Source organism: Fundulus heteroclitus, chromosome 22 (genome assembly GCF_011125445.2).
Source record: "Fundulus heteroclitus isolate FHET01 chromosome 22, MU-UCD_Fhet_4.1, whole genome shotgun sequence".
Classification (NCBI taxonomy): Eukaryota; Metazoa; Chordata; class Actinopteri; order Cyprinodontiformes; family Fundulidae; genus Fundulus; species Fundulus heteroclitus.
In genome coordinates, this window is record NC_046382.1 from 18,059,813 (window position 1) to 18,072,861 (window position 13,049).

Consider the following 13,049-nt stretch of genomic DNA (forward strand, 5'->3'; position numbering starts at 1 on the left):
GCTAAAAATAGCTGTGCTAATAACAAATCCTCTCACTTGAGCCACAGACATCTGCATCTCCTCAGGAATTACCATGGATTCCTTGGTTGCTTTGCTGGTTAATGCTCTCTTTGCTTGCTTGTCAGTTTTGGTGGATGGCCATGTATTCATAAATTAGAGATCTTTTTATTTTCAAATATCTGATTAGCTAGTGCTCTTTGAGTTGTTCTAAGATCAGGATACTGTTTTTAATAATCTAACCTTGCCTATAATGTTTCCACGGCTTTCTCTCTGACCTTTCTTTTGTGCTTATTGTTCCTTCGATTTTTGTAGCTGTATTTATATACTAAGATTTTTTAAAAATCCTACGTAGACTCTACATATTTATTATTTGACTTGTAGTCAATTGTTTGAATGAGATTTTATTTAAGGGGTAAAGCTATGTCCTAGTATCCCACTTCCAGTAAAATAAATTGAAGCTTGTGGAGGTAAAGTGAAAAAAAATCCAATAAATTTCAATACATTTTGAAAGACACTGCATGCATTAGTATTTTCATATTTTTATAAACCAGATTTTTTTATAGCCTTTTAAATAATTACAGAAAGTGAGTTTAAATGACTCATGAAATTATTTTTCAAACGCATGGAACCATTTCTGGTTAAAATAATCATTGGTATTGATCAGAACATTCTACTGTAAACTAAGTAGGTAACACAGCTTGTGTAGTTACACACTCAGTGGCACATTACTGTAATTGGCAACAGCCTTGAAATAAAAAATAAATAAAACCAACAGCCACAGTCTCATAATTATCCAATTTTCATAATGAAGGAGTATCTGCAGCAGTTATGCAGCTGCAGGAATCCGTCTGTGTGGTTATGTCTAATTTCCATATGAGGAACAAATTAACATTTAGACAAATGTCAACATGTTCAATTAAAACATCAATATGGTCTTCATCTTTTTACCTCAAAGAAATAGGACACGCGTGTTTGAATATGGGTCAATCAGCTTGCTAATCAAACCAAACATTTTGAACAGTGAAAATTCAGATTCAGAGAGAGAGAGAGAGAGAGAGAGAGAGAAAGCGCTACTGAAATTCAAAAACTAAAAAACACGAGCATGGTGTTTTTATGCTAACAGACCTACTGACTGTTTACAAACCAAGAGAAAAGTACTATCACATATCCATTTGGGTCGAATCAGACAAATTCTATTTTAAGGACAGAACTAGCCATGTTTTTGTATTTCCGGCTATGCAAAGTCTTCACATGAAATTGGGGACACCTCCAAAGGGATTGCATTTGCATGCAGGGATATGTTTATCACCAACTCTGATACACTGTGCTTAACATTTGAGGTAGATGGAACTGGAAGCTGTGGATTACAATGACTTAAAATCGGGTTTAGTTTTCGAAAACACCATGGGATTTAATGTTATGGTTACTAAACTGGATGAAAATCCGTTAATTGATCATATAAAGCATTTATTTCTACATTTTGACCATGTTTTCTTTGAAAAAAAATGTGTACATCTCATTGTGTTCTTGTCTCAAGTAGGAATATATATCTGTTTTTTAGGATTAAGAAATAAAAATATAAAAGGTCATATTACCAGAACGTCATGTCTACAGAAAGAATGTAGAAAGGAGTAAGGGGGATAAAAGATAATATCTCTGCTAGCTGGACTTGAGTCATTGAGACAAAGTTGGAACAGATACAGCCAATAAACCTAAATCAATTTTTTATAGTTAAGACAAAGGGCACCTTTCAAAGTTAAAGAAGCTCTGGTCAGAGCTACACCTTGCTCTGCACTAGTAGTGCTGCACTAATTTGTCATCAGACCACGGTTGTGACAACTGAGCTATTACTGCACCACTGTTTGTTTTGCCATCAGAACCAACAGGGAAGGCGTAGTAGCTCAGGCTAGAATCTGCACACAAGTACTGAACCAGAGCCCCATGGTGACACACCATCAATCAGGGACTAGAGCACATGCTGTTAAGCTGCATCTCATATGCCATTACACCATACTCAGAGGCTGACTTGTGATGAGGCACTTGTGTGATTCCAAAGCATTGGCTGAGATGGTGCACAGAGTGTGTCAATATACTGAAATTACAAGGAGTAATTCAGCTTCCTTACAATTTCGTAAGATATTTAAGTACAATTTTTAAACAAAACATATGTTTTTCATATTATGAGGTTAATGTTGAATCTAATTTGAGAAGAAATAAAAACATTCATTGCTTCATTTCCTTTGTTATTTTTATCTATTCATTTACTTATTTTTGCAATGTGAATTTTTTTTAGGAACTTGGAAAAGTCATATTTGCTTAAAAGTTTTTTGCAGTATAGCCATCATGAATAAAAACAGGCCTCTCTCACCCCCAGAGTCTTACTTTGTATAAGATGTAGAAGTCATATGGCAGTTTGATGGCCATTCCAGTTGCTTCTTTGCAAGGAGCAAAGAGGCAACTGAGTTTCTTTCCCCTTTTGGCATCAGCTTTTCGACATAGTCCCTACAGGAACTACAGGTACAGCTAGGTAAGAGAGGCAGCTACTGAACAAATGAAAATGTACACTCTGAGACTTTCCCAATAGCTGCCAATCTACCCATATTTTTTATACACCCTTACTTCCTCTCTCACTTTAGTGATTCTAGCAACAAACACAAAGTAACTTATGACAACACAAATTCTGACTAGGGACAAACCAGCTGATGCCTTTCCATTAACTGTTATTTTTATGACAAGTGATATTCAAGAAGCCATATTTCACCAGAATTTGTCTTACATTTGACTAGGAAATTTTAAGTTGCTGTCAATGGATCTTTGATTACCACACTGGATTAAATGCATTGAGCTTGAGATTGCACTTTCTGAGAAAACCCAAACTGACATCTCCCCATACCAGCACCCTTACAACATTTTGCAGAGCTGATGGGTTCTTTACGTCATGTGGCCAACAACAGGGACCTTTAAAGGATAGCGAGGGAAGCTGATTATTTGAGTTTCCTGACCCTGTGTCCAGGATCTCATTTAGAGCTGCTGCAGAAACCAGGCTTGGTCTTCAGGCAGACTGTACCGCAACATAAAAGGCAGGACCACCAGACAGCTTCACACTTTTGTACCATGAGCTGCTAATATGCAAATCTGCTGTTAAGATGCATTTTATGAGTTGTGTGTGTTTTGTGGTTTTTATTCAACTCTGTTGTATTTCCTTCAGATTTTTTTGTCACACCAATATGTTACAATTTCCAGAGATGCATCGTCTTGTTGTATGCCATTTAGCATTTTATGGGAGGACATTACATCTATTTCATTTCATTAGTTTCATAATTTGGGACATTAACCAGTAAATGGCTACATTGGCATGGATAGGCTCTATTCTCCACTGTTTCCTATTACAATTCAAATTACAAATCTTGCTTGTACCGAGATGGACCCCCTCTCACCTTTAGAACGGGTGCAATTAGTCATGCTAAAGATTCAACAAAGTGTCTGAGACATTTCTCAGATTTTCTGGGTCCTAATGACACCATCGCATTGCACAGCTGCTGCATATTTATCTGCTATACGTCCATGAGCCAATTCCTCCAAATCTCAAAGGTGCTGTACTAGACTGAAATGTGGTGACTGTGGAAGCCACTGAAGTATAATATATGTTTGCCTACTTCTAGAAAGCAGTTTGAGATCATCTGAGCTTTGTGACAAGGCACATTATCCTGTTGGAAACCACATTTAACAGATGGGTGCACTGCGATCATATAGAAATAGTCCTAAACAACAATACTCAAGCTGTGTGTGGCAATACAAACAATTCCTCAGATAGTTATGGAGGGGGGGCAAAGTGTGTGAGCTGATAAAATTAATTTTGCACCAAATTTTGACTCTATTGTCCAAATATTGGAGCTGAAATCTATTGTACATTTAGTGGAGCAGGCAAAGCTATGCCAAGTTCTCATTGTCTGCTTTGGTGAAACTGTGCTCGGCTGTCAGTAATGGCACCCATTGTGTTATTTTGCTGCTAAAGCCCTCCACTTTCAGGGTTTGACATCTTGTCCTGGACGCTGTCCTGAAGATGGATATTGGCTGGGCTGCTGCTGCTGACAGAGTCATGTTCTCCTATGGCGGATACACTTGACTTGAATGCGGGGTCAGAGTTTATCTGCTTGGCTGTGTCTCTCTCTTAGATTAAACCCCTTCAGGAGCTACTATTGCAACCAGCCTTTAACTTTTCTATCACATAAAAGTACTCCTTAAAGTACCCCAGTGTTGCTGTCCTCTTTTTGTGTCTCTGCTTTGTCTTCTCTAACCCCCATTTGGTCCTGGCAGATAGCCATTCACACTGAGCCTGGTTCTGGTAAGGCTTTCTTCCTGTTAAAGGGGAGTTTTCCTCTCCACTGTTACTACATGCATGCTCGGTATGAGACACTGCTGCAAAGTCATTTCCACAAGACAGGCGTCATTGACTTGATGCAATCTGCTGGGTTTTCATAGATAGAAAACGTTTCACCAATCTGTCTGTATGATTGGATTGAATTCATGCTTCAAAGTGCCTTAAAATGATGTGTTGTGAATTGGCGCAATACAAACTAACAGATTTGATTTAGATTTGTGTCTTAGAGGTGATAAACTGTTTACCTTTGCTTGTAAATAGAGTTTACTGAACCCACTATTTCCACACAGTATGCCCATTCTGCTCTGACAACAGGAAGGCATCTTTATCCACACAATCTCCTCTCATAGTATAATTTCTCTTCTTCTCAAATGACTGCATGCAAAAAACCCAGTGCATTGACCATTTTTTAAATACCTAGACTTGCATTAATAAACACACCATGTTCAAAGCCACTTAAATCCCCATTCTTTCCTGTTGTGATGCGTGGTTCGAACTTGATTGGGTTAGTTTTACCATATCTATAAGACCAAATGTACTGAGCTACTACCATGTGATTGGTAGTAGCTCCATATACTATTTGTGTCAACAAGCAATTGGACATGCTTGCCTGAAATAGAAATTGGTAAGTGTAAGTTATTTATATTTAGAATTTTGATAAAGTGCTTGTCAAGTTTTATTATGTTAAAACCTATGTGCATTTGAAGGCAAGACTATATTACTAAATTAGCTAAATGAAAAAGATACATTTTGTTTACTGTAATGATTCTGTCTGATCCTGCATGAGAAAACCCTGTCTGCAGTCTCTGTGACGTAATTTCCTGCTCGTGCTCTTGGTGCTGCCTGGTAATCAAGGTCTGAGCAGTTACACCTGTGGCGGCTCCAATTAAGGGAGTCGCGGCAACAAGGATAAGCACTACCAGATTCTTGAAAGCCATAAGCATTAGTAAAGCATTAGTAAAATTAGTAAATAAATTAGTAAAGGTGTTCCTTGAGTGCCTGCTTGATCTCAACCTGTCTCGCTACTGTGATTTCTCCTGCCTGACTTGCTCCTGTTGGATTCTCCTGTTGGCTTCTGTGTGTGGACCTCGACTTCCTGAATTCGTCTGCCTGCTTCCTCCCCTGTCTGATATCTCTGCCTGGAGTGTGTTTCTTCTTTGGAGCTGTTCAGTATATAGCTATTATGATTAAGGGAGAATTGCTCCGTTTATGCCAGCAGAGTGTAGAAGATACAGGATTTTATATTTGATAGCCTGCCTGCAATGACACCATTCTTGCTGTCGGCACATCTGAAGAGATACATACATAACTATGAAAGCCTTCATAACCACAAGTTTTGTAATGACTTGCCCATGGAAAGAGGATTTGTGATACGGGCACTGTGAGTTCATTAACAGACCTGTCTCAGAGAATATTGAGAATTACAGGATAAGACATAATACAACATGTGGGATACCAAAGGGTTAGGAAAAATCAAATCAAAACAAAAGGTTTATCTTAAAAGAAGGAAATAACTTGATTGATCATTTTGTAGTACATTGATCATGTAATTTAATAAAGTGAGCATTTGTTGAGGAAAGAACAACAGGTCAAAGTATCTATTAACCTGTAAGAAACCAACTTAAGTTAAACACACAGGTAACAGTGTATCCTATGAGCCATGTGGTGAACAAATTACCTCTTCCTTTCACTTTCATCTCTGGAAGATAAAGTGCACAGTATAAATGCTGCTATTGTGGTGAAGAAGATAAGGAGTGAATGACAGGTAAAATATGCTGAAGGTCATGACTCAGATTAAGATGGCTGTGAACAGATCATCTGGGAGGAAATGCATTCACCAGCTTCTTTATCAGGTGCACTTGTTGAATGAATTAACACAAATGCCAAATCTCATGGTACCAGATCAATGCAGTTAGGCATCTAGATGTGGATAAGACAACATGTATATTTCAGATCACTGTGATCTCCTGATATTTTCTTATAAAACCTTCTCTCGGATTTCCAGAGAGTGGTCTGAAAAATAGAAAATATCCAGTGAGCAGTAGTTGTGTCTATTAAAAAGCCTTGCCGATGTCAAAGGTCAAAGGAGAATGGACAGATGGGTTAGAGATGAGAGGCATAACTCAAAAGACCACTCATTAACTAAGATTTGCAGAATATCTGAAAGCAAACCCTGAATCAGATGGGCTACAGCGGCAGAAGACTAGACCAGGTCTGATGAACGTGGAATCAGCTGTGCAATTCAGATGATTGGGTCAGAATTTGGAACGAACAACAATAAAAGCAAAGAACCTCCTTCCCTTGTGTCAATGATTCAGGCTGATGGTGGTGGGGTGCAATGATGTGGGGGGTGTATTCTTGGCACACTTTGGGTACATTACCACTGAGCATTGTAATCATAGTGTACATGTCTTCTGATCGCTACTTCAGGTACGATAATGCATCATGCCACAAACTTCTGATCATTTCAAATGGATGTCTTGAACAATGAGTGCACTCTACACCACTGGTCTTCACTGATCTCAATCCAAGTCGGTGTGTGGAACAGGAGAGTAGCATTATGGATGGGCAGTTAACACATCCACAGCAATTGCTTGAAACTATCATGTCAATTTGGAACAAAATCTGCTTAGATAATCTATACCATTGCGGAATAAAGAAACTTTGAAGGCAAAAGGGGGTTCAACCTGGTACTTGCAAGGTGGACATGACTGGTGAGTTTGTCAAAATACAAAATCACATTTCCAGCACTTTGAAAGCAAATTTCAGTAGTCACTAAATATGACTAGGTCTGAGCAAGTGTGAATAAAGGTAGTCACAGAAAGGTATGCTGAACTCATATTACGACGGCACAACTGCTCATGGAAATTCAACTCCCCTAATCTCCAGATCACCGCCTCTCTTTGATGTGCATCTGACAGAGACGTTGCTGAACTCCACTTTAAGACAGAGCTCAGTGCGTATCTGTGAATTGTTTTCATTTATGTCTTAAACATTGGATGTGCACAAATGAAGAAGAACTGGCACACATTTGATCAGGAAAAAAAAAAAGTTTTGCATCGAACTATATTAAGCGAGGAGGAGAAGCAAACTAAAAGAGAGTGTTCAGAAAGAGACAAGGTCAGTGTGTGGGTGTGAAGAGCCGGTTTTGGTGTCCTGAGGTGAAGCCAGCTGTACATCCCATACACCCACCAGTCTTAAGAGTTCACAGAGAAGCGGCGTTTACCTCCTTCAGGCAACCCATGAAGTTGTTGCTGACTGGAGAGCCAGGCAGGTCGGCTGTACTCGGGCTCCCTCCGACATAGAAGAAGTCATCCGAGCCTAGCATGGTATAGTCTTCCTGTGTATATCCTGTGGTGGTCAGGATCCCGTCTACGGATATGGTTACCTACACAACAAAGCACAGGGAAAGGACAAGATTTAGGGAGGCAATCTCATTTATGCAATGCAATTCCCTTACTTCCTTTTTGTCAGTCACATATTACCCTATGTTTTTTTATATTCCCAAACCCATTTTCATGTCTGTTTTAAGTGTCCTTTTTTCTTGTTTCTTTATTATTTTGTCCAGTTTGATTAGTTGGAAGATTTTAAACCTTCAAAGGAATACTCCGCTTGTTATAAAGTTAGTAAACTGCCCATACTACAGTGTTAGTATTGCCTTCAATGCAACTTAAAAGTACTTTAGCAGACACAAAAATGGTGTTAGTAAAGTGCTATCTAGGTTAGTTACAACTCAACTGTTATTTTAAATTAGTACATTTAGTTATTAGTTATATATATTGGATCACAACGTGCCGCTAGGTTAGAAAGGGACCACATGCAATCACCTTTTTAGTATGGGAAAAAGGTTGGGGCATTAAGAACATGCATGTATTTGTCTTTTCTTTTTGTTTCTAAGTAATCAAAAAGAAATTATTCCCAAATTCTGTATTTGGATACTGAATCATATTTTGTATGTTTGTCACAGTGGTACATACATGCAAAAGTTCATGGGAAAAAGTTAATGAACACTGCCAAATCACAAAAGGAAAAAAAAAAAAAAAAATCACCAGAGAGAAAGGAAATGACAAACACAGCTCAACTGTTACATTCATGTTGGCAAATGTGCAGTTCGACATTTCCAACATGTAGGTTGAAGAGGATGACATGCAAAGTGAATGGGGGTACAACTGGCTGAGCCACAGAGCATCAGTCCAGCCAGACAGGAGGGCGTCCTCATTATTAACCACAGCTTGTTGCAAATGGCTCGAAAATGATGCTCCTAAAAAAAAGAAGTGGGTCAAACAGAAGTGGACAGAGAACAGGTGGAGTAAATAGAGTGAAAACCAATGAATGAACCGAAAAATAGAAATAAAAGGATTTGAAAAGTAAGCAGAAGAGTACCAACCGCAATTTCCCTTATTTTGTAAATGACGTCTACAGTAAAAAAAAAGGAAAGAAAAGAAACACACGGCAAACCCAAACTAAGAAACAATTAGAATGATATCTACCGAACAATGTAGTTTGTTTACCATAGCGTGTCCAATGCCTGAGTGCTTTGTGGAAAAGGGGGGAGAAAGGAAATTAAAAACTGTGAACAGAATAACGATTGTTACTCAAATAATATATGATGGTCATTACTGTTAGTACATTGTTAAACGACAAAACCCATACTGGTTAGTAGAATGACACATTCCATGAATGATGTTAGTTTGTTTCCAAAGCATGTTAGTGACATAGAGGAGAAAAAGGGCAAAATAAGTTTAACAAGAAAAAAGCTGACCAAGAAAAATAAGAATGCCCAACAAGAGGAGCCGGAGCTCAGCCAGTGACTCCCTGAGAGTCTCTTGGTATATTTGCACCATTTTTTGTGTGTGCCCTGACAGCTAAACTGGAAGGAAAAAATCAAAAAACAAAAATCACCCGAGCCAAAGATCCAACGAAAGGTCATGATTTAAAGAGATCATGTGGTTTATAAAAAAGAATCCCTAAAGCACATCATTTGACCCTCTTTACGCAGTTCTATGTTTAAAAGACTCATGATAACCTTATTTTTGTTCGTTTCTATTAATATTCATTTGCATTTTTTTGTTGTTGTTCAGTCTTCAGCAATTTTCCAATCCATCGCATCAGACTTTCTGGCACTCATTCAATACTTTACCTTTCATTTGGTCTTACTGATGAACTTTAGGATCACTTTACTGCAATGAGACAAAGAAAAGAGGACCTGACAAGGAATGAGGAGGATGGATATCTTGATCCCCCATACAGCATGCACTCAGTATGCTTGGGTTTTCCTTTTAAATTTATATGCAGTTAATGGTCAAGTTGGAAATTTCCAGAGATCTGCCAATAACCTGAGTGCAGAGACTGCAAACTAAGCATTATTAATGGTGAGGTGAAGATGAACATTTCACAGCAAGGGAGCAGGGACAAATCTAGACGTTTTTCCCCCTGGTGTTTATCTGAGAATCGGTAACAGTAGAAAGAAAATACAGTATTTTGTTTACCAGTAGATAAACAGTCTAGCAAAACATTTTGACTGAAGTCTAAATGTTTAGACTTGTATTAAATATGCTGCAACAATGATTCTATTCTATTGCATTCTATTGTGAAGTCAGCAGCAAATTATCCCACCCGTTGTTTAAATGAAAATAACTTTTTAGACATTTAAACTGAAGCAAAAATCAATATAATATGAAAAAGTGTAGAGTATTACTTTTACCAGAAAGTGTTAGTTATTTGTCTCTAATTCAAATTGGGTTGTTTTTATCCAAGGAATTTCTAGGGTGTAAAGAGTCTGCCCTTTGCATAGTGACAGCTGCATCCTGACACCGTTTCATTTGTGTCAGTATGCTACAAATCAGACTACATGTGGTGTTTTTCCAACCACATGTTCCAGGAAAACTCTGATGGCATCCTGCTTTGCAAAAGTCAAACTACTGGTAAGACTGTCCTCATCAAATCTTGATGAACATTAAAGAGAGTAAAGCAAGTTAATGAAACTGGAAAGTCTCAAAGTAATTTGTACTAGTGCGACTACTATTACATCTACAACAATTTTGTGTTTATAGCTAATAACTATTATTGTGTTATTTTTGCAAACAATCTTCCAGAGGTGAGCCCATCAAAGTGAAAGTGTATAGATCCCAAAGGGGGATTCTTTTCGCTAAACTTTTCATGCTAATAAATTAATATTTAATTTCTTTCAACAGGAACATGGTTCAAAATATTGGGGCTTTGATACTTTAAGCATATTAGGATAATAAAATAAAAATACTGTCATTATGCTATTTTATGTAACAGAAATGCAGATTTCGTTACTAAATAAAAGTTTCAAAATAGGTCAGAAATGTATATTTGTGTAAGGGAATATAATGTAAGGGAACATAAACCACTAAATTCAAGCCATTTTAACTTTCTCCCAAAGACAAGCTGTAATTGTTGGAGTATTTGAAACAGCACTGTATAAGTTTTGACCCAAGTATTAGCTTAATTTAATATTGCCCTTCTCAAAAACATCTCGATCTGCCGGTCCAAAGTGGTTTGCTATCAGATTCCGAAACCCAGAGGGAGACTGTTTAATTTTGCAACAGTGCAGTGTTGCCAGTGGCCTTCAGGGTTGCTAAACCTGGAAGTTTCAGGTCCAAAGTTACACTGTGCTGCTTTAAGTTAATATAGACATTTATTTTCTTTAAAAAAGCCAGAGAAAAATAAAATAATTGTGTATTGGGTTCAAATTTAGATGTCCCTGCCCTCTTGTGGTGCTGCTAAGATCTCCACCATAAAACACCATGATTAAATTAGGCAATGCGTTTATGTCTTAGAACAAACGTAGTTTATGAAGCCAATGATTTAAGTGTATTTATTTTAATTAATTTATCTAATCTCTTCATCACCATTTGTACTGTTACCTGACGTAGATTCCTTGTAACTTTGACATCATGCCAATCATTGTCATTAAATTTCCCATTGACTGGCTCCACAAGAGCTTCAAAGGCTCCGGACCCCAAATTAATGACGAGTGACACAGCCCCGTTTTTCAGCGCCAGGTTGACGTAATCTGCAGATTTGCCCGTGTGCAGCATTAGTCCGTTCCTCTGCAGGGTTTTGAATGACAATGTGATTTCATCACTGCTGCTTTGAATCGGGTTCAAGGACAAGTCGTAGCAGAAGAACTCGGATCCTTTGAAGGTTGCAACATACTCTTCTTTTCCTGGGGAGACAAGAGAAAGAGAAATGTGTTTCATCAATGTTGAGGCCTCTTGGGGGCTTATTGGGAAGCTGTCTAAAAGGGACAGAATGCCTCGAAATGTTGGTCTATTAAACCTGCTGAAACTGGAGTAAAGGGGCATGTACAATGGAACAGTCATTAGTATTTTAGCGAGCCATCTTCAATTTTGGCACTGCTTTTTCAGCATAGCAAAGCTGGTGATTTCACAGTGTCAAATACATGCAGCGGTGATTTTTCATCACTACTGCAACACATGCTGGAAAACAATTCTGTAAGGAGCTCAAGATTCACACAAATTAAATCACTGCCTACTGGCTGTTATGATATATTTTTCTGGGATGAACCCGGACACAGCACGCACACACAGAGTCAGTTCTATGAGTGAGTTTTTATTGAATAACCAGAGTCTTTCACGGACGGAGGTGAAGGGTGTAGAAGCTGGCTGGCAGGAGGAGTGTGGAGAGACTGACCGGAGGAACTCTGGAGCCGAGCACTGGAGAGCAGGACATCTGAGCAGAGCCGTGGAGCGCAGAGCATCAGAGCCGAGCAGTGGCGAGTAGAGCATCAGAGCCGAGCAGAGGCGAGCAGAACGTCAGAGCCGAGCAGTGGCGAGCAGATCATCAGAGCCGAGCAGAGTCGAGCAGAACATCAGAGCCGAGCAGTGGCGGCAGATCATCAGAGCCGAGCAGATGCGAGCAGAACCTCAGAGCCGAGCAGTGGCGAGCAGATCATCAGAGCCGAGCAGATGCGAGCAGAACCTCAGAACCGAGCAGATGCGAGCAGAACCTCAGAGCCGAGCAGTGGAGCACAGGACGTCCGAGCCGTGCAGTGGAGGGCTGAACGTCCGAGCCGAGCGGTGGAGGTCTGAACGTCTGAGCCGAGCGGTAGAGGTCTGAACGTCTGAGCCGAGCGGTGGAGGTCTGAACTTCTGAGCGAATACTGGAGAAAACAAACTGTCGGAAAGTCTTTGGGGCTGACTGTAACAAGACCAGGTGAAAGGAGTCTTCAGGCTGACGGGTACAAACGGAGCTGACAAAAAAAACTGGCAGGGACGGCGGGAGTGAACGCTATAGACCGGCGACGGGAACAGAAAGAGTGAGTCTGATAAAGCGGGTGGGAACAGGTGGAAGCAGTTGTGGGTTAATTGCAGCCTGCCAGGTGAAACCGTCAGGCTGCGCAGGAACAAGAGAGAGGGAGAGAGGCTCAGCCTGCAGCCAATAAGCTGCATCCTGACAGTCCCCCCCCCCCAGGCCGGACACCGGACGGCCCAGAATCCCACACCGGCGGGTGGAGGGGGCCCAGGAAGGCGGGCAAGAGTTGAAACCGAACACTGAGGGACCAAAAGCCTGCAACACGGGGAACCAAAAGGGGCCAGAGAACACGGGGAACCAAAGGGGCCAGAGAACACGGGAACCAAAGGGACTAGAGACACGGGGAACCAAAGGGACTAGAGAA

General features: G+C 39.8%; 1 protein-coding gene across 9 annotated transcripts in view; it reads right to left on the minus strand.

The window, feature by feature from the left end:
- The window catches only part of LOC105923295 (neurexin-1a), a 400,667-nt gene that overhangs the window by 237,744 nt on the left and 149,874 nt on the right, over positions 1-13,049 (minus strand). For 6 of the 9 annotated variants that reach the window (XM_036126142.1, XM_036126141.1, XM_036126138.1 and 3 more), the window contains exons 1-3: positions 11,275-11,557; positions 8,893-8,916; positions 7,608-7,769 (exon numbers count right to left, since the gene is read on the minus strand). The exons of 1 other annotated variant lie outside the window; for it this stretch is intronic. In XM_036126142.1, the coding sequence (XP_035982035.1) occupies positions 7,608-7,769; positions 8,893-8,916; positions 11,275-11,448 (360 nt within the window). In that variant the 5' untranslated portion in view covers positions 11,449-11,557. Of the gene's footprint in view, positions 1-7,607; positions 7,770-8,892; positions 9,804-11,274; positions 11,576-13,049 lie in introns of those variants that run through there. 2 more of the 9 variants (XM_036126143.1, XM_021314689.2) reach the window with 2 other exon arrangements.